At 35.6% G+C, this 14,053-nt stretch overlaps 1 protein-coding gene across 1 annotated transcript; it reads left to right on the forward strand.

Moving 5' to 3' along the window:
* Nucleotides 1-2,259: 2,259 nt before the first annotated feature.
* LOC130849779 (BRISC complex subunit Abraxas 2-like) lies at nucleotides 2,260-3,542 on the forward strand. The gene is given in 2 exon segments (XM_057728937.1): nucleotides 2,260-2,352; nucleotides 2,354-3,542. Coding segments are annotated over 2 exon segments (1,248 nt in total). The 5' UTR covers nucleotides 2,260-2,262; the 3' UTR covers nucleotides 3,512-3,542.
* The last annotated feature ends 10,511 nt before the right edge of the window (nucleotides 3,543-14,053 follow it).

Below are 14,053 nucleotides of genomic sequence, written 5' to 3' on the forward strand. Positions count from 1 at the left end.
TTTGCTCCTTAAGTTTTGGAACCAAGGAGATCGAAACATAATATATGTGCATTTTTTAAATCTCAAAGAATAGATCTTGAAGTCATTTGAACCAATGTTCAAGCCAATAATTTTTTTCTCATATTCTAATTGTTTCTGCAGAAAAAGTTTTATTTTTAGGTAAAATATATATTTTAGAAATAAGAGAAATTGTTTTATTTCAATATAAATAGCTTAATTACTTCATTATAACCATCTTAAAGTTGTAGACATATTCTATTAGCATTCAAACATAAAGTACTCAAATAATGTCCTTGCTAATAAATATCTGTATTGGTAGCTAAAACAACTTAGTTTTAAGTAGCACAGTGAGACTTCAAAAACTAATTTACACAGCATTCTTTAGATGGTCTCTCCATGGTTTTGAAGGTTTCTTTTTCCAACTATGTAATAGTAAATCAAGTAAATATCCAAGATGAAGATATCAATCTTTATATCATAGAAATTTTCAAAATACCAAAATCTTATAAAATTTCAGACTTTATTCTTTATAATTAAGCATCTCTATATTTAAAAATACTGCTACTTGAGTTATTTTACAAGTAATTGTAAACTGTATTTCTGCATTCTTATATGTAGAGTTCACTTTTTTATATTTGGTGATCTATCATCTACCTAACTGTTGGGAACATAGCAGATGTGTAAGTGGTTACACTGAAGTGAATTGACTAATATCAGTAGCACTGAGAATCTGTTTCTAGTAATAAAATAGCCATTTAATTTCACTCTCAGGGTGATGTTATTGGAAAATGTTTTAAATGCAAATTGTTTAACTCCTGGGGAAATATTAGTAGGTTCAGGTGTACTAGAGTACTACATCAATTTCAAGTCAAATTTTTGGAAATTCTCTTGTTATACTTTTAGTATATCTACAGTTTATAGTAGTTTCAACTGTAGTTCTCAAAAAAGAATTGATCTTGTAGGTAAATGACTTAGGAAGAGCTATGTCAACTTTTTTTACAAGGAAGTTTAAGAATGTATGTACCTGGGATTGTGTGGTAGCAGTCTGTATCTGCTGATTGACTAACCCTTGTCATCTTTAAAAAGAGAAAAACTTGAGCCTCATCTGCAACTTGATAAGCAGTTTGAACACTAGATAGTAGGGTAGTCTACAAGGAAAAAATTAAAATAACACAAACTTCTTAAAGCCAAGGATTCTTCCACCAAAAGAACTTTTCTTAAAAAAAAAATTCGCTGATTATAGTGATAACATCGAGATCAAATTGCAAAATCACAGGATGGCCGATAATACTGTGCCAAAGAGTGATACAAGGAAGGGTTTCCCTAAACCTTCACAGAGAGTGTGTACTTCTCCATCATCACAAAGGTTGGATAATTAATGCTCTAGATAATTGGAATGGCCATGAACAAGGAATGGCCAAAGTCATGAACAGCAACAGAAAAAAAACTTACATATTGAAAAGCTTTCTGGGTGGTATGTTTGACATTATCATGAAAAATCATGGAGGGTGTAGCTCATGACTGTAGGTGAGACTGATTTCTTCCATACTGACTTTCCTATATCAAACTGATAAACTGGGAACTCTACATCTAGATTTTTGCTTCATCTCACAAGTAGATGCATCCAGTTGTCCAGGAATATCCTTCCCCAACAACTGATGCATTTCCTGAACTAAAGGTATCATCATTACCTTTCATTCTTCTTATTGATACTTATTCTGTCTTAAGGCCATGGCATGTTTTCATTTTGTACATGTGCACCATCAATTGTCAGAGGATCTGCTGGCAGCTTGGTGAGACACAAGTAGAAGTTTCATTCTGAGCATCACCAAAACGCTTTTGCTCAATTTAATCTGCTTCTTTCCAGGAGCAAGGTGTTTTTAACCTTCACTATCAATGGTACAATGCCATCAACTTGGGTCATTTAGGGTTTTTTCTTACTTAAGAAAACAATGAGGTTACTAGTTGGAAATGGAACAGTTGAGACTGTTTCCTCTAGGAGAGTCAGCAAAGGTGTGGGAACCGTAGGAAATAACCACTGAAATTCTATAGCATTGATCCAGTACATTCTAAGATTTCTTTACCAGACATGTGAACTGAAGCAATCTCTTATGGGCTTGTAGCTAGATTAGTTTTTAGAATAGAGGGAAGTAACCATTAAAAAAGAAAATCTATGAAAATGTCAGAGATGTGTAAAAAAAAAGTCCTTTCTTCCTCTATATTCTCCTTTCTAGCATGAATAGTAAGAAGAGGATTTCCATCATGGTGGCTTCCATTTCGGGCTACACCTTCAGCGCTGTGTGTTTCCACAGCTCCAACAACAACGCCGACCACGAAGGATTTTTGCTGGGAAGAGGTAAGACAAGAGGAAACCTTCAACATCAGTGACTCCCAAATCAGCAACACAGAATTTCTACAAGTAATTGAAATCCATAACCATCAGCCTTGTTCAAAACTTTTTAGTTTTTATGACTATGCAAGCAAAGTTAATGAGGAGAGCTTGGACAGGATTCTTAAAGATCGGAGAAAGAAAGTTATTGGATGGTACAGATTCCGGCGAAACACACAGCAGCAGATGTCGTACAGAGAGCAGATTATCCATAAGCAGCTCACCCGCATCCTTGGGGTGCCTGACCTCGTCTTCCTTCTCTTCAGCTTCATCTCCTCCTCCAACAATTCCACTCATGCTTTAGAATACGTTCTCTTTAGACCAAATTGAAGTTATAATCAGAGGATATCCCTTGCTATTCCCTATCTAGGCAATACTAGCCAGCAAGAGTATAAAGTGTCTTCAGTGCCAAATACTTCTCAGAGTTATGCCAAAGTTATTAAAGAACGTGGTACTGACTTTTTTGACAAGGATGGAGTAATGAAAGACATCAGGGCAATTTATCAGGTTTATAATGCACTTCAGGAGAAAGTGCAGGCAGTGTATGCAGAGGTAGAAAAGAGTGAACGAGTTGTTGAATCTTGTCAGGCAGAAGTGAACAAATTAAGAAGACAAATCACTCAGAGGAAGAATGAAAAGGAACAAGAAAGAAGATTGCAGCAGGCAATGATAAGCAGACAGATGCCATCTGAAAGTTTGGACCCCATGTTCAGCCCTCGGATGCCCTATCCTGGGTTCTCAGCTGAAGGCAGAAGTACGCTTGGAGATGCAGAGGCCTTGGATCCTCCTACGCCTTATTCTGATCTTCGCCCAAATAATCAAGAAAATACCCTGAGCCATTCTCACATGGAAACTAGCGTCTTTATGCCTCAACCCCAAGCCGTGGGCTCCTCCAGTTATGCCTCCACCAGTGCTGGACTGAAATATCCTGGAAGTGAAGCAGACCCTCCTCCTTCCCAAAGAGCAGCTGGAGACAGTGCTGAGGAATCAGACGACAGTGATTATGAAAATTTGATTGACCCTACAGAGCCCTCTAATAGCAAATACTCACATTCAAGGGATTCTCGACCCATGACACATCCCGACGGGGGCTCCAGGAACACTCAGACCTCCCAGATTTAACTAAACAAAAGAAACTCTCCACTTAGCACTGTTTTCCTTAATTGCTTATTGAGAGTTTTTTGAGGACTTAATCTGGGGGGAGAACTGCTTTCTCAGACCCCTGGACTCCCCGAGACGAGAGTTTTTGAGTTCAGAACTTGTAGGAGCTTCACACCCACGGGTCCTCACCTGAGGACTCAGTGTGCAGGTTTCACGACAGAATCATTAAGATAATCAAATTGTCCTAATTCTGGTGCGATTCATGGATGTACTGGTAAATTTAGGCAAAGATAAACTTATCAACGTAGTTTCTGTTCTTTAAAATAAATTGGAAATTAGAGACTAAGCACAATTAGTCTATAAATGTTCTATAAATCAAAACCTTACCTCTTGCACTATCATGCCTTGAAATTTACTTTTTTCAAAGGGAAACTAGTTTAGCAGCAGCCTTCAGAGAACCTTCTTTCTATGATGAGCCGAAATCATCTTTGCCAGAAAAGAAATTTTGGTAATTCCAAGAAGCCTGATTGGAACAAATGAGAAGTACCTTCTTTTGTCTGCATGACTTTGTGAGGTCAAAAGAGAGGGCTTTGTTTCAACTTTTCCTACTAGCCTGATATGTACTGTCACTTAAAATGGTTGCCTTTAAAAAGAAAATGTAGAAATACTAATTACCAGTAAGTAATCATCCAAATAAGTATGTCATAAAATAAATTACTTATTTTTCTTTCGGGGAATTACAGTGACTGCTGTGTTGCACTAGCCACATTTATGGTCTCTGTTCTGGAGTCTTAAATGAAGGACACACAGCAGCATAACAGAAAGGAGTTATGTTCCAGACCCGAGTTTCACGATGAACAGAGTCCAGACACAGTGGATTTAGCCAAGTTCGTACATAAGGAAGATAACTCGTTTAGATCTTCTGACAAATCCTAGTGTTAGTTTTATTTGTGGAAGAAAGACATTTAATAAACTGTTTGGGAATCTTGGTTATTGAATAAAGATTCGTTTTCAACCTGAATAACCATGCTTTTTTGAGTTGCCATTTGGAAGATAGCTTGTGGAATGTGTGGAGACTTTCCGCCGGGATGCACTGACATTTTTATGTAATTACAGCTTGTTTTCTAGTTTTAGGCCCAGAAAGTGAGAAACCACTAAAGATGTTCATGAGCACGATGAGCTCCTAGTTTGGCAATGACAACACTCCTCCCCCCATTTATGGTGGGGTCAGCCCATGAAGCTAAGGCCGTGGATTATAACTGCCTTTCCTCTGGACTAGTTAAAACCTGTGAGACTGAGGAAGTCGTTTAAGAGGCTTAAGATCCAGGTTCTGAAAAAGTAGTTTCATTTAGTAGGAGAGAAGTTTACGCTAGTCTCACTGGAAATGAAACGCTAGAACTGCCATTCTTCAGGTATCTGCTCTCTGGGGTCTGTATCTTCCTACTCTCCAGTTTTGTGGGCCTTACACCACTGCCATTTGATTTGAAATGTTGCAGACCACTTTCTCTGCACATGTGTTCCAGTGTTTATCAGCTAACTTCTAGTGGCTTCAGCACCAGTGTAAATTTAATTTTTTTTTAAGTGCCATCACCATCTCCTCTGTTCAGATTTTGACATTCAGGAAAATATTTTTGTTTTTATGCCATACCGAGACCTACAATGTATATCTGACAAAGCAGTTAAATGTGACAATAAAAACTTATTTAATCATGAAAAAAAAAAGAGTAGGAAGAAACATGATGAGGAAGTTATGGGTCCTGGTGACAGAACAGAGTGCCACCTCATAGTTGTGTCTCTAAACAATGTGAATAACATCTCTAGATCTCATTTTCTAGATAGAAGGACAAATGAATTGATAGATAGGTAAGGAGGTATATAGAGGATAGATAGATGATAGATGATAGATAGATGATAGGTAAGATAGATAACATCAGGATCGGGCTAGGTCCAGGGTCCATGGATATGTTTCAGTTGGATTTAATAAAATTACTATAAAATTTGTTTGTATGTGTGTGCAATTTTCTAAGGAAAGGTTTATCATTTTAATCAGATTTCCCATAGGTTCTATGATATGACACACTAAGAACTATTGAAACAAATGATCTTTGCGGTCCTATTGATTGATTGATTATATCCTGTTATTCTACATGTAGGACCTAATCCAGCACTAATCTTATGCTCTTATAGTTCTTATTTGCTTGATGGTTTATTCTTCTCTGGAAGCCTCAAGAAAAAGTGCATAAGGAAGGCTATTTCTCTATGTGGAAAAAAAAAGTTGTTTCCAAACTTTCAGGATGGTCTTAATGATGTATATACCCTTGTACTATATTTTCTTTCCTTCTTCCTTCCTCACTTTTTTCTTTTTATTACTTTTCTCTCTCTCTCTCTTTCCTTCTTTCTTTCCATACATGCAACTGTACTATCTTGGATAAAAATTAATGTACAAGGCTCTAGAACAAGAAGCAAGAGAAGGAGAAGCAGGGAAAGAGGAGACAAGCAGGAGAAGCAAGGAAAGGAAAAGCGAGAGGAAAGAAAAAATCCAATCTAGACTACAATAGATTTACTCTTTTGGCCAAATAGTTAAAAGAGTTTTTGCAAGATCCTTAATTAGGAGACAATGAAAATTTACATTAAGATTTTACTTTATATCTTATAGGATTGCATTGTTTTATTTTTAAAGTATTGACTAGTTATATCTGTATAGTTCTCATTCCAAAATATGTAGTAATCCAAAATAATCAAACCACTTTGTCATCTTTAGAAATTCTCAAATTAAGAATCCTTCTAGAAATTGGACTCAAACACTCATTTATTCATGCATACAGTCATTAAGCAATATTTATTGAGCACCTACTATGTTCCAAAGCATGCTAATTGCTAAGTGAACTATAGCAGACAACATGAATTTCTGTCCACAAAGACCTTACAATTGAGCAAAGAAGTCAAACATCAAGCAAATAATCATAGTAAAGTATGTTGTGATAGTAGAAGTACAAGGTGCTACAGGAGCAGCTTGTTGTTTTTTTCAAAACAAATTTCTCTTTCATTAATTAATCCATTCTCATGCCTTTATAGAACTCTCCCCTATTCAGTCAGCTCCTAACTCTGTATCCTCACTTTGCTCCCTCATTGAAGCTGTAGTCCTGTAGATGCCTGTTAAGTTTTGGCTTCGTTATTGTACATGACCACATTCAATCATATATTTAAAAAAAATTTTTTCTTGACAGCTCACTATGCACCAGGCACTGTGCCTATCATATCACTAAGGCTAAAACAATACATATGACACAAGCTTGCACTCAGAGAATTTTAGTCTAGGCAGGTATCTCAAACTGAACAAATCTTTGTGTCGCCAAGCTTCTTTGTCTTTATCAGTGGCATCACCCAGTGTCTCAGTCACCTAGGCTAAAAATTTGAAAGGTTTCCTTGACTCACTTCTATTCCCTGTATCCAGCTAGTGATTTTGATAATTATTCCTTCAAATTGTTTCTTTGGTCCATACATTCCTTTCTCTTCCTAACCTGGCTTAGACTGTTAAAAAGCTTTCCTGCTGAACTCCACGACTTTCATCATGTGTGACTATTAAAATTTTTTTGTACTAGATCCCTATTTTCTACCTCACCAAGAATTTGTTCAATGAAGTTCAAAATCCTCTAATTCAAATTCATCCAAATTTTATTTCCCATAATACATCACATCATGACTGTAATTTCCCTTCCATTGTCACAGCCTCCTTCCCATTGGGGTGTCCTCCTTATTCTTTTCTCTCACTTAAAGATGACACTTTGTAAAAGCCCAATGCAATTACTACCTACTTAATCAAACCTCTAACTGCTTAAGATAGTTTAAAGTGCAGTTCTGGAGTATTGATGCTTTGATTCAAATTCTTGTTCTGCCATTAACTTTGTGACCTTGGTTAAGTCATTTAGTCTTTCTGTGCCTTAATTTCTTCATCATATAAAAGAAAAAGAAAAATACTATATAACTTTTATATTATTTTATTTTTATTGTAGTATAGTTGATTTAAAATATATTAGTTTCAGGTATACAACAGAGTGATTCAATATTTTTATAGGTCATATTCTATTTAAAGTTATTATAAAATAGTGACTACATTCCCTGTGCTGTACAACATATTCTTGTAGCTTATTTTATTTTATTATTTATTTTTAAAAATTTATTTATTTATTCATTTATTTTTAATTTTTGGCTGCATTGGGTCTTCGTTGCTGTGCGCGGGCTTTCTCTAGTTGCGGTGAGTGGGGCTTATTGCAGTGGCTTCTTTTGCTGTGGAGCACGGGCTCTAGGCGCGTGGGCTTCAGTAGTTGTAGCCTGTGGGCTCAGTAGTTGTAGCTTATGGGCTCTAGAGCACAGGCTCAGTAGTTGTGGCGCACAGGCCTAGCTGCTCCATGGCATGTGGGACCTTCGTGGACCAGGCTCAAACCCATGTCCCCTGCGTTGGTAGGCGGATTCTTAACCACTGCGCCACCAGGGAAGTCCATAGCTTATTTTATACGTAGTAGTTTGTACCTCTTAATCCCCTACCCCTATCTTGCCCCTCCCCCTTTCCCTCACCAACATTCGTTATTTGTGTTCTTTTAGATGCTAGCCATTCTGACAGGTGTGAGATGATATCTCATTGTGTTTTTGATTTGCATTTCTCTGATGATTAGTGATGTTGAGCATATTTTCGTGTGCCTGTTGACCATCTGTATGTCTTCTTTGGAAAAAAGTCTATTGAGATGTTCAGCCCATTTTTTTTTTCAGATCTTTATTGGAGTATAATTGCTTTACACTGTTGTGCCAGTTTCTGCTGTACAACAAAGTGAATAAGCTGTATTTATACATCTATCTCCATATCCCCTCCCTCTTGCGCCTCCCTCCCACACTCCCTATCCCACCCCTCTAGGTCATCACCAGTCATTAAGTTGATCACCCTGTGTTACGCAGCAGCTTCCCACTAGCTATCTATTTTACTTTTGGTAGTGTATATATGTCAATGCTACTCTCTTACTTCATCCCAGCTTCCCTTCCCACCACCCCCCACTGATGTCCTCAAGTCTGTTCTCTACATCTGCATCTTTATTCTTGTCCTGCCACTGCGTTCAACTGTACCATTTTTTTAGGTTCCATATATATGCGTTAGCATATGGTATTTGTTTTTCTCTTTCTGGCTTACTTCACTCTGTATGACAGACTCTAGGTCCATCTACCTCAATACAAATAAGTCAGTTTTTAATTGGGTGGTTTGATTTTTATATTGAGTTTTATGATCTGTTTATATGTTTTGGACATTAAACCCCTAAACACTGAAAGCTGGATCTTTTGCTTCTGTGATGTCTTCTAGTGCCTGGTGTAGACGCATATTAGGTGGCCAATTAACATTCCCTGGGTGATTTGTTTTATTCTATTCCAAACTACAATTCATTTTTACCCTCTACATTACTTCTGGAAGTTGAAATTGTGATAGTAAAAAATATTTTGTACATGAAAAATATTAGCTTTCCAGGACTCTTTAAAAATTCTGTCTTCCTTAGCTGCTAAGAAAAAAGATCTTCTAATAAGTTATACTTGATAGAAAATCAGGATAGCCATTTCCTCTAAACACTTTTCTTCCTTTATTGGTGGCTGATTTAGTTTTGCAGTGGCTTATGTCTTATTCATAAGTGGCTTATAATCTTTATTGATAACTTGATAAGAATCTGACTCTGGAATGTAATAACCTGGAACTTCCATTGCTGCTCTAAAACAGTGTTACACCAAGGTTGGAGTCAGGGCTTGTAGAAGCTGTCTTTCTGCATATAGGAAATGGGGGGGGGGGGGAAGGGGGTGCATTGTCTGAGAATTTTAAATAAAAGAAAACTAAAGTTGGTGTGGTTATTATTGTTACCATGCATCAGAGATTCTAAACAGCATTATTGATAAAATTTTCCTCCCTGCTGGGGGTTGACTATTCCACTAACGCCCAGAGCCGACCTTATGCCTACATCATGTCCTGAAGTTATCCTTTAGTAGGCATTCAATTTTTCCTGGTCAATAATGAGGATTCTGATATATCTTAGTGTAGCTCTCCCCCACCCTCCAGATTTTTATTATGTTCCACAGTAAAAATACATTTTATGTCAGAGCAAAGTTGCCACACAGATACACATCCATGTTTCACTAAACAGCCATCTTTACTATTATCAGGTAATGGCACTGATTTTGAAAACTATGTCTCTAATTTGATTCTTAGCCATCCAAATTAGAACTACCAAGAAACTGTTCTAGAATGAATTAAGTAGTTTCCCTGGGGTCCTGTGAACTAGATACAATACAAAAGGAAATAAACTAGACTTTCTGACATTGAGAGGTAAAAACAGAATTTAAGAAACTGATTTACTTTCTTTGACCTCCACACTAGTAGGCACAGACTATAGAAATAATAGTATATCAAAGCCAATATCCAGTCTGAGGAGTGGATGTCACCCAAAGACTCCCCACCTTTGCTCTTTGAAGACTCTATCCCCAGGTCTGACCCTATCTGAGCACCATCTCTCCATTTCTCCCCCAATCCTACTCCTCTTCTAATAACGTATTAATTATTCTTATTCAACTCTGGCCAATTTCTTATTCCATTCCAAATTCATATAACACTGAAGTTCATTAATCTCCCTCTCTTTTTTTTTAAATTTATTTATTTATTTATTTATTTATTTTTTAATTTTTGGCTGCATTGGGTCTTTGTTGCTGTGTGCGGGCTTTCTCTGGTTGTGGTGAGCAGGGGCTACTCTTCATTGTGGTATGCGGGCTTCTCAGTGCAGTGGCTTCTCTCATTGTGGAGCACAGGCTCTAGGCCTGTGGGCTTCAGTAGTTGCAGCACATGAGCTCAGTAGTTGTGGCATATGGGCTTAATTTCTCTGGGGCATGTGGGCTTTTCCTGACCCAGGGATCAAACATGTGTCCCCTGCATTGGCATATGGATTCTTAACCACTGCGCCACCAGAGAAGCCCCTCCCTCTCTTTCTAAACCATGTGTTTTGTTTCATTCCTCTTTAATGAGTGTAATTAATCCCTTAATTATCTCTCTCACTATCTATGCATAATTCAAGTACTTCTTACTGGAGGAGTTTCTTTATGCCTGTAATTCATGAATGAAACCAGTCATAATGCAATGTTGACTGGTCAGGATTTCCTCATGAAAGCTATAGTTAGATGCCCCATTAACTGCAAGATTAGAAATTTATGCTTAATGACACATCTCAAAGATTACAAATTATTCTCTCTTATCCACTCTTTGCTTTAGGATAGCAACCAGTTGTAAACAGGGTTTGAATCATTATTTTACAATTTCCAGAAGTTTGCTATAAACAACTAAAATTTTATCAAATATATTGATAAAGGTTTAAAAGAAAATGATTTATTCTTAGTTCTACATGAGTAACCATTTTATTGAGTAAATAAAATGAGTAACCATTTTATTGCAAGTGAGAAGATGACCTTAAGCCTATTTCAATAGGGATTATAGGAATTGATTACTAATTAAAATGCATACTTTTTTACCAGCCAGTATTAACATAGGTTATCATTTCCTCTGTCATAATTTTTCTCATTATTAAAATGATTTAAATATTATTTAACAGTTTTCTGTATGTTAGTGATATAATATAATATGGCAGGAAATTGTAAAGGGACATTTAACTATTGAAAGTTTGGTAGGTAAAAATACTGTTTTGACATAGAAAATCTAAGCTAAGTAAATGGAAAGCTACTAAACTAATAAAATATTTGAGTGACTTGATTCAAAGCATAAATATACCAAACATAATAACTTTATAAATATTAACCAACTATAAATAATAATAAAATCATTTCCATCACAAAAACAAAAATTATACAATATAACTAGTAACAGCCTTAAGAAGTGTACAAAATCCATATAGAGAAAGCTATACGCATCTTAAAAAGAAAAAATACTACAAAGATATGCACAAAAATATTACAAAATATAGACACATTATATAAGGCTAAGATGATTTTTATATGTGAAAACTGGCAACATACAAATTTCGAATAAATGTAGCATTTTTAAAATTGTTAATTCATTTTAGGCTTGAGGATGGGAAAGGGGAGGAGTAGAGAAGAGAAAAAATGGGCAGAAAACAATTTAAAAATGAAAGAAAATTAGAGAAAGAACATGGGAAATTCTGAAGATTACAATGCTCAAATGTTTCTATAGGTATAAACTTCCAAATGTCCTCAGACCATGACTCTTCAAATGCTTTTTAGCTATAATTTCTCAGAGGCTATAGTTTAACAATGTTGCTCAAATAACCACAGTTAAAAAAGATTCTTTTTGTCCTAAAACAGATATGGTAGCAGCAACTAGGACAGAACTACTTGGAATATTAAACTAAAATTCCAAATTAGATTTTCAGCTTTGAATCTCCCCACATCTAATTTAATACCTCAAAACAATAACTTAACAACATTGGGCCCTCTTAGTGAACTGAAGGAGTGGGTGAAAGTTTCAAAGATCACCGATTTAGGCCTATGGAATTGCTATAACATTGTAATTCAGTATTTTGCACTCAGGATCAAAGATTTCATGTATCAGAAGGTGGAGATCTGGAAGGAATAAATAGCAATATAGTGAAAAGAGTATTCGACTAGGAAACCAGATTCCAGTTCCAGAATTAGTCACGCAGTAACCTTATATGTTATCTGCCCCTCTCTGGGTCTCTATTTCCATCTCTGCCAAAAGAAAATTTAGACTACATTATTTCTGATGTCTTTTTCTATCCCAAAATAATTTTACTTCCATGATTTTAATAATGTGATCTGTGACAAACCTAAGATGACTTGTAGTAGGGTCACACAAAGTTTTGATCATCAAAATATGGGTATATTTTAGAGATCCTCAGTGTGGTTGTGGAAATGATTGTGTTAAATGTCTTGGGACCAGGAGATAAGAATTAAAACAAACAAACAAAGAAAAAATAACACAGAGCACTAGCATTATACTTTTTAAAGCTTCTGATTTGCGCAGTCATTAGATGTGTAATCACTATGTTAAATAAGTGGTGGACTGAGTCACTAAATGAAAAAATAATAGATAACATTTTTTATGGGTTTATATATTTTAAAAATCTAGCTTCAAGGCTAACAAATTAACACCCTAACGTTACATAGTCCTGTTATGGCCGACTTCTACCTTAAATTAAACCAAAGAATTCAGGTGTTTTGTTCTCGTGACCCCTACGTACCCTTAAAAATTATTGAGAACGCTAAATAGCTATGGTTTATGTGAGCTGTCTAACAATATTTGCTGTATTAAAATTGAAATTAAAATTTTTAAAATATTTATTCATTTAAAATAAAAATAATCAGCCATTTAAAAATAACATTTTTATTTTTTTAAAAAACTATATTTTAAAAAAATTGTGAATCTTGTTTTATGTCTATCTGCTTTTGAACTCAATTCATTACAAAGGGTTGTTTTGATTGAAGTCTTTTAGGATAATTCTGTCTCACAAAGAGATGTAGTTGGAAAGAAAGCGTATCTTGATAGCCTTTTCAAATGATTGTGGATATTCTTTGATTCTACACAAAATCTTGAAAAGCGGTAGCTTCTTAAAGGTTAGTTGTTGCAGTGTAGAATCTGAAGCCGTGTCAATGAAATTGTTGTACTTTGTTATGTTAAAAATCCCTTAATCCCTGTCAGTTTATGAGTGGATCTTTTAATGCGTATGATTTTGTAAAATATTATGCGTTGGCTATTTATAAAGTATTGGTTTATTTAGTTCACATAGTCATGCAGATCTCCCAAATGCTGACACATTTCATTTTACAGTATCAACATCAACCTCCTTATAAAAGCTCTCAATTTACAGGGGATTATGTAAGTTTTCCAAAATTCTAATTTTCACTTGGGAGTTTGAATTTTATCACAAACAACACATTATTTGTTATTTTCCTTGAAGTGACAGGCTCACTTTATTAATTTATAATAAGCTGTCTACAAAAGAACTAAGTCTAACTAACCACGGTATTGTCTGTCAGTTGCTCTTTTGAGTAAAAATGGTGCTATGCGTTAAATAGCAGCCACTTCAGCTTTCGACTCAAATGTCCAAAAACTTTCCTCAAGACAAGCAGTCTCCTTCAGAATGCAACAAAGGATTTCTGCATGCTTTTCATATTGTTACCTAGCATATTCAAGAAAATCTGTACTCAATGGTCAAGATTTAATAAAATTAATTTTATTGTTTCTTCAAGAACATTCTCAAGTGAAACTAGAAATTTTTTTTTGTAGAATACTTAAAACCAAAAAATATATAATGACTCCTGGTACAGTTTGGTGCCACTGCCATGATTAGCACTAAGGTGCTATCAGTTTTAACCATCATGGCTTTGACTTTATCAGTACAAGTGTCAGCACAGAGAAACCGCAAATACTTTAATTTTGATGTCAACAGCCCATGAGAGTCTCAGTGATACCCAAGAGTTCATTGTACCCACTTGAAGAAACACTGAATTAGACTTTTCAAACCGAACAAATACCATTTTAGACTTCCCAAGATTTTT

This window comes from Hippopotamus amphibius, chromosome 3 (genome assembly GCF_030028045.1).
Source record: "Hippopotamus amphibius kiboko isolate mHipAmp2 chromosome 3, mHipAmp2.hap2, whole genome shotgun sequence".
NCBI lineage: Eukaryota > Metazoa > Chordata > Mammalia > Artiodactyla > Hippopotamidae > Hippopotamus > Hippopotamus amphibius.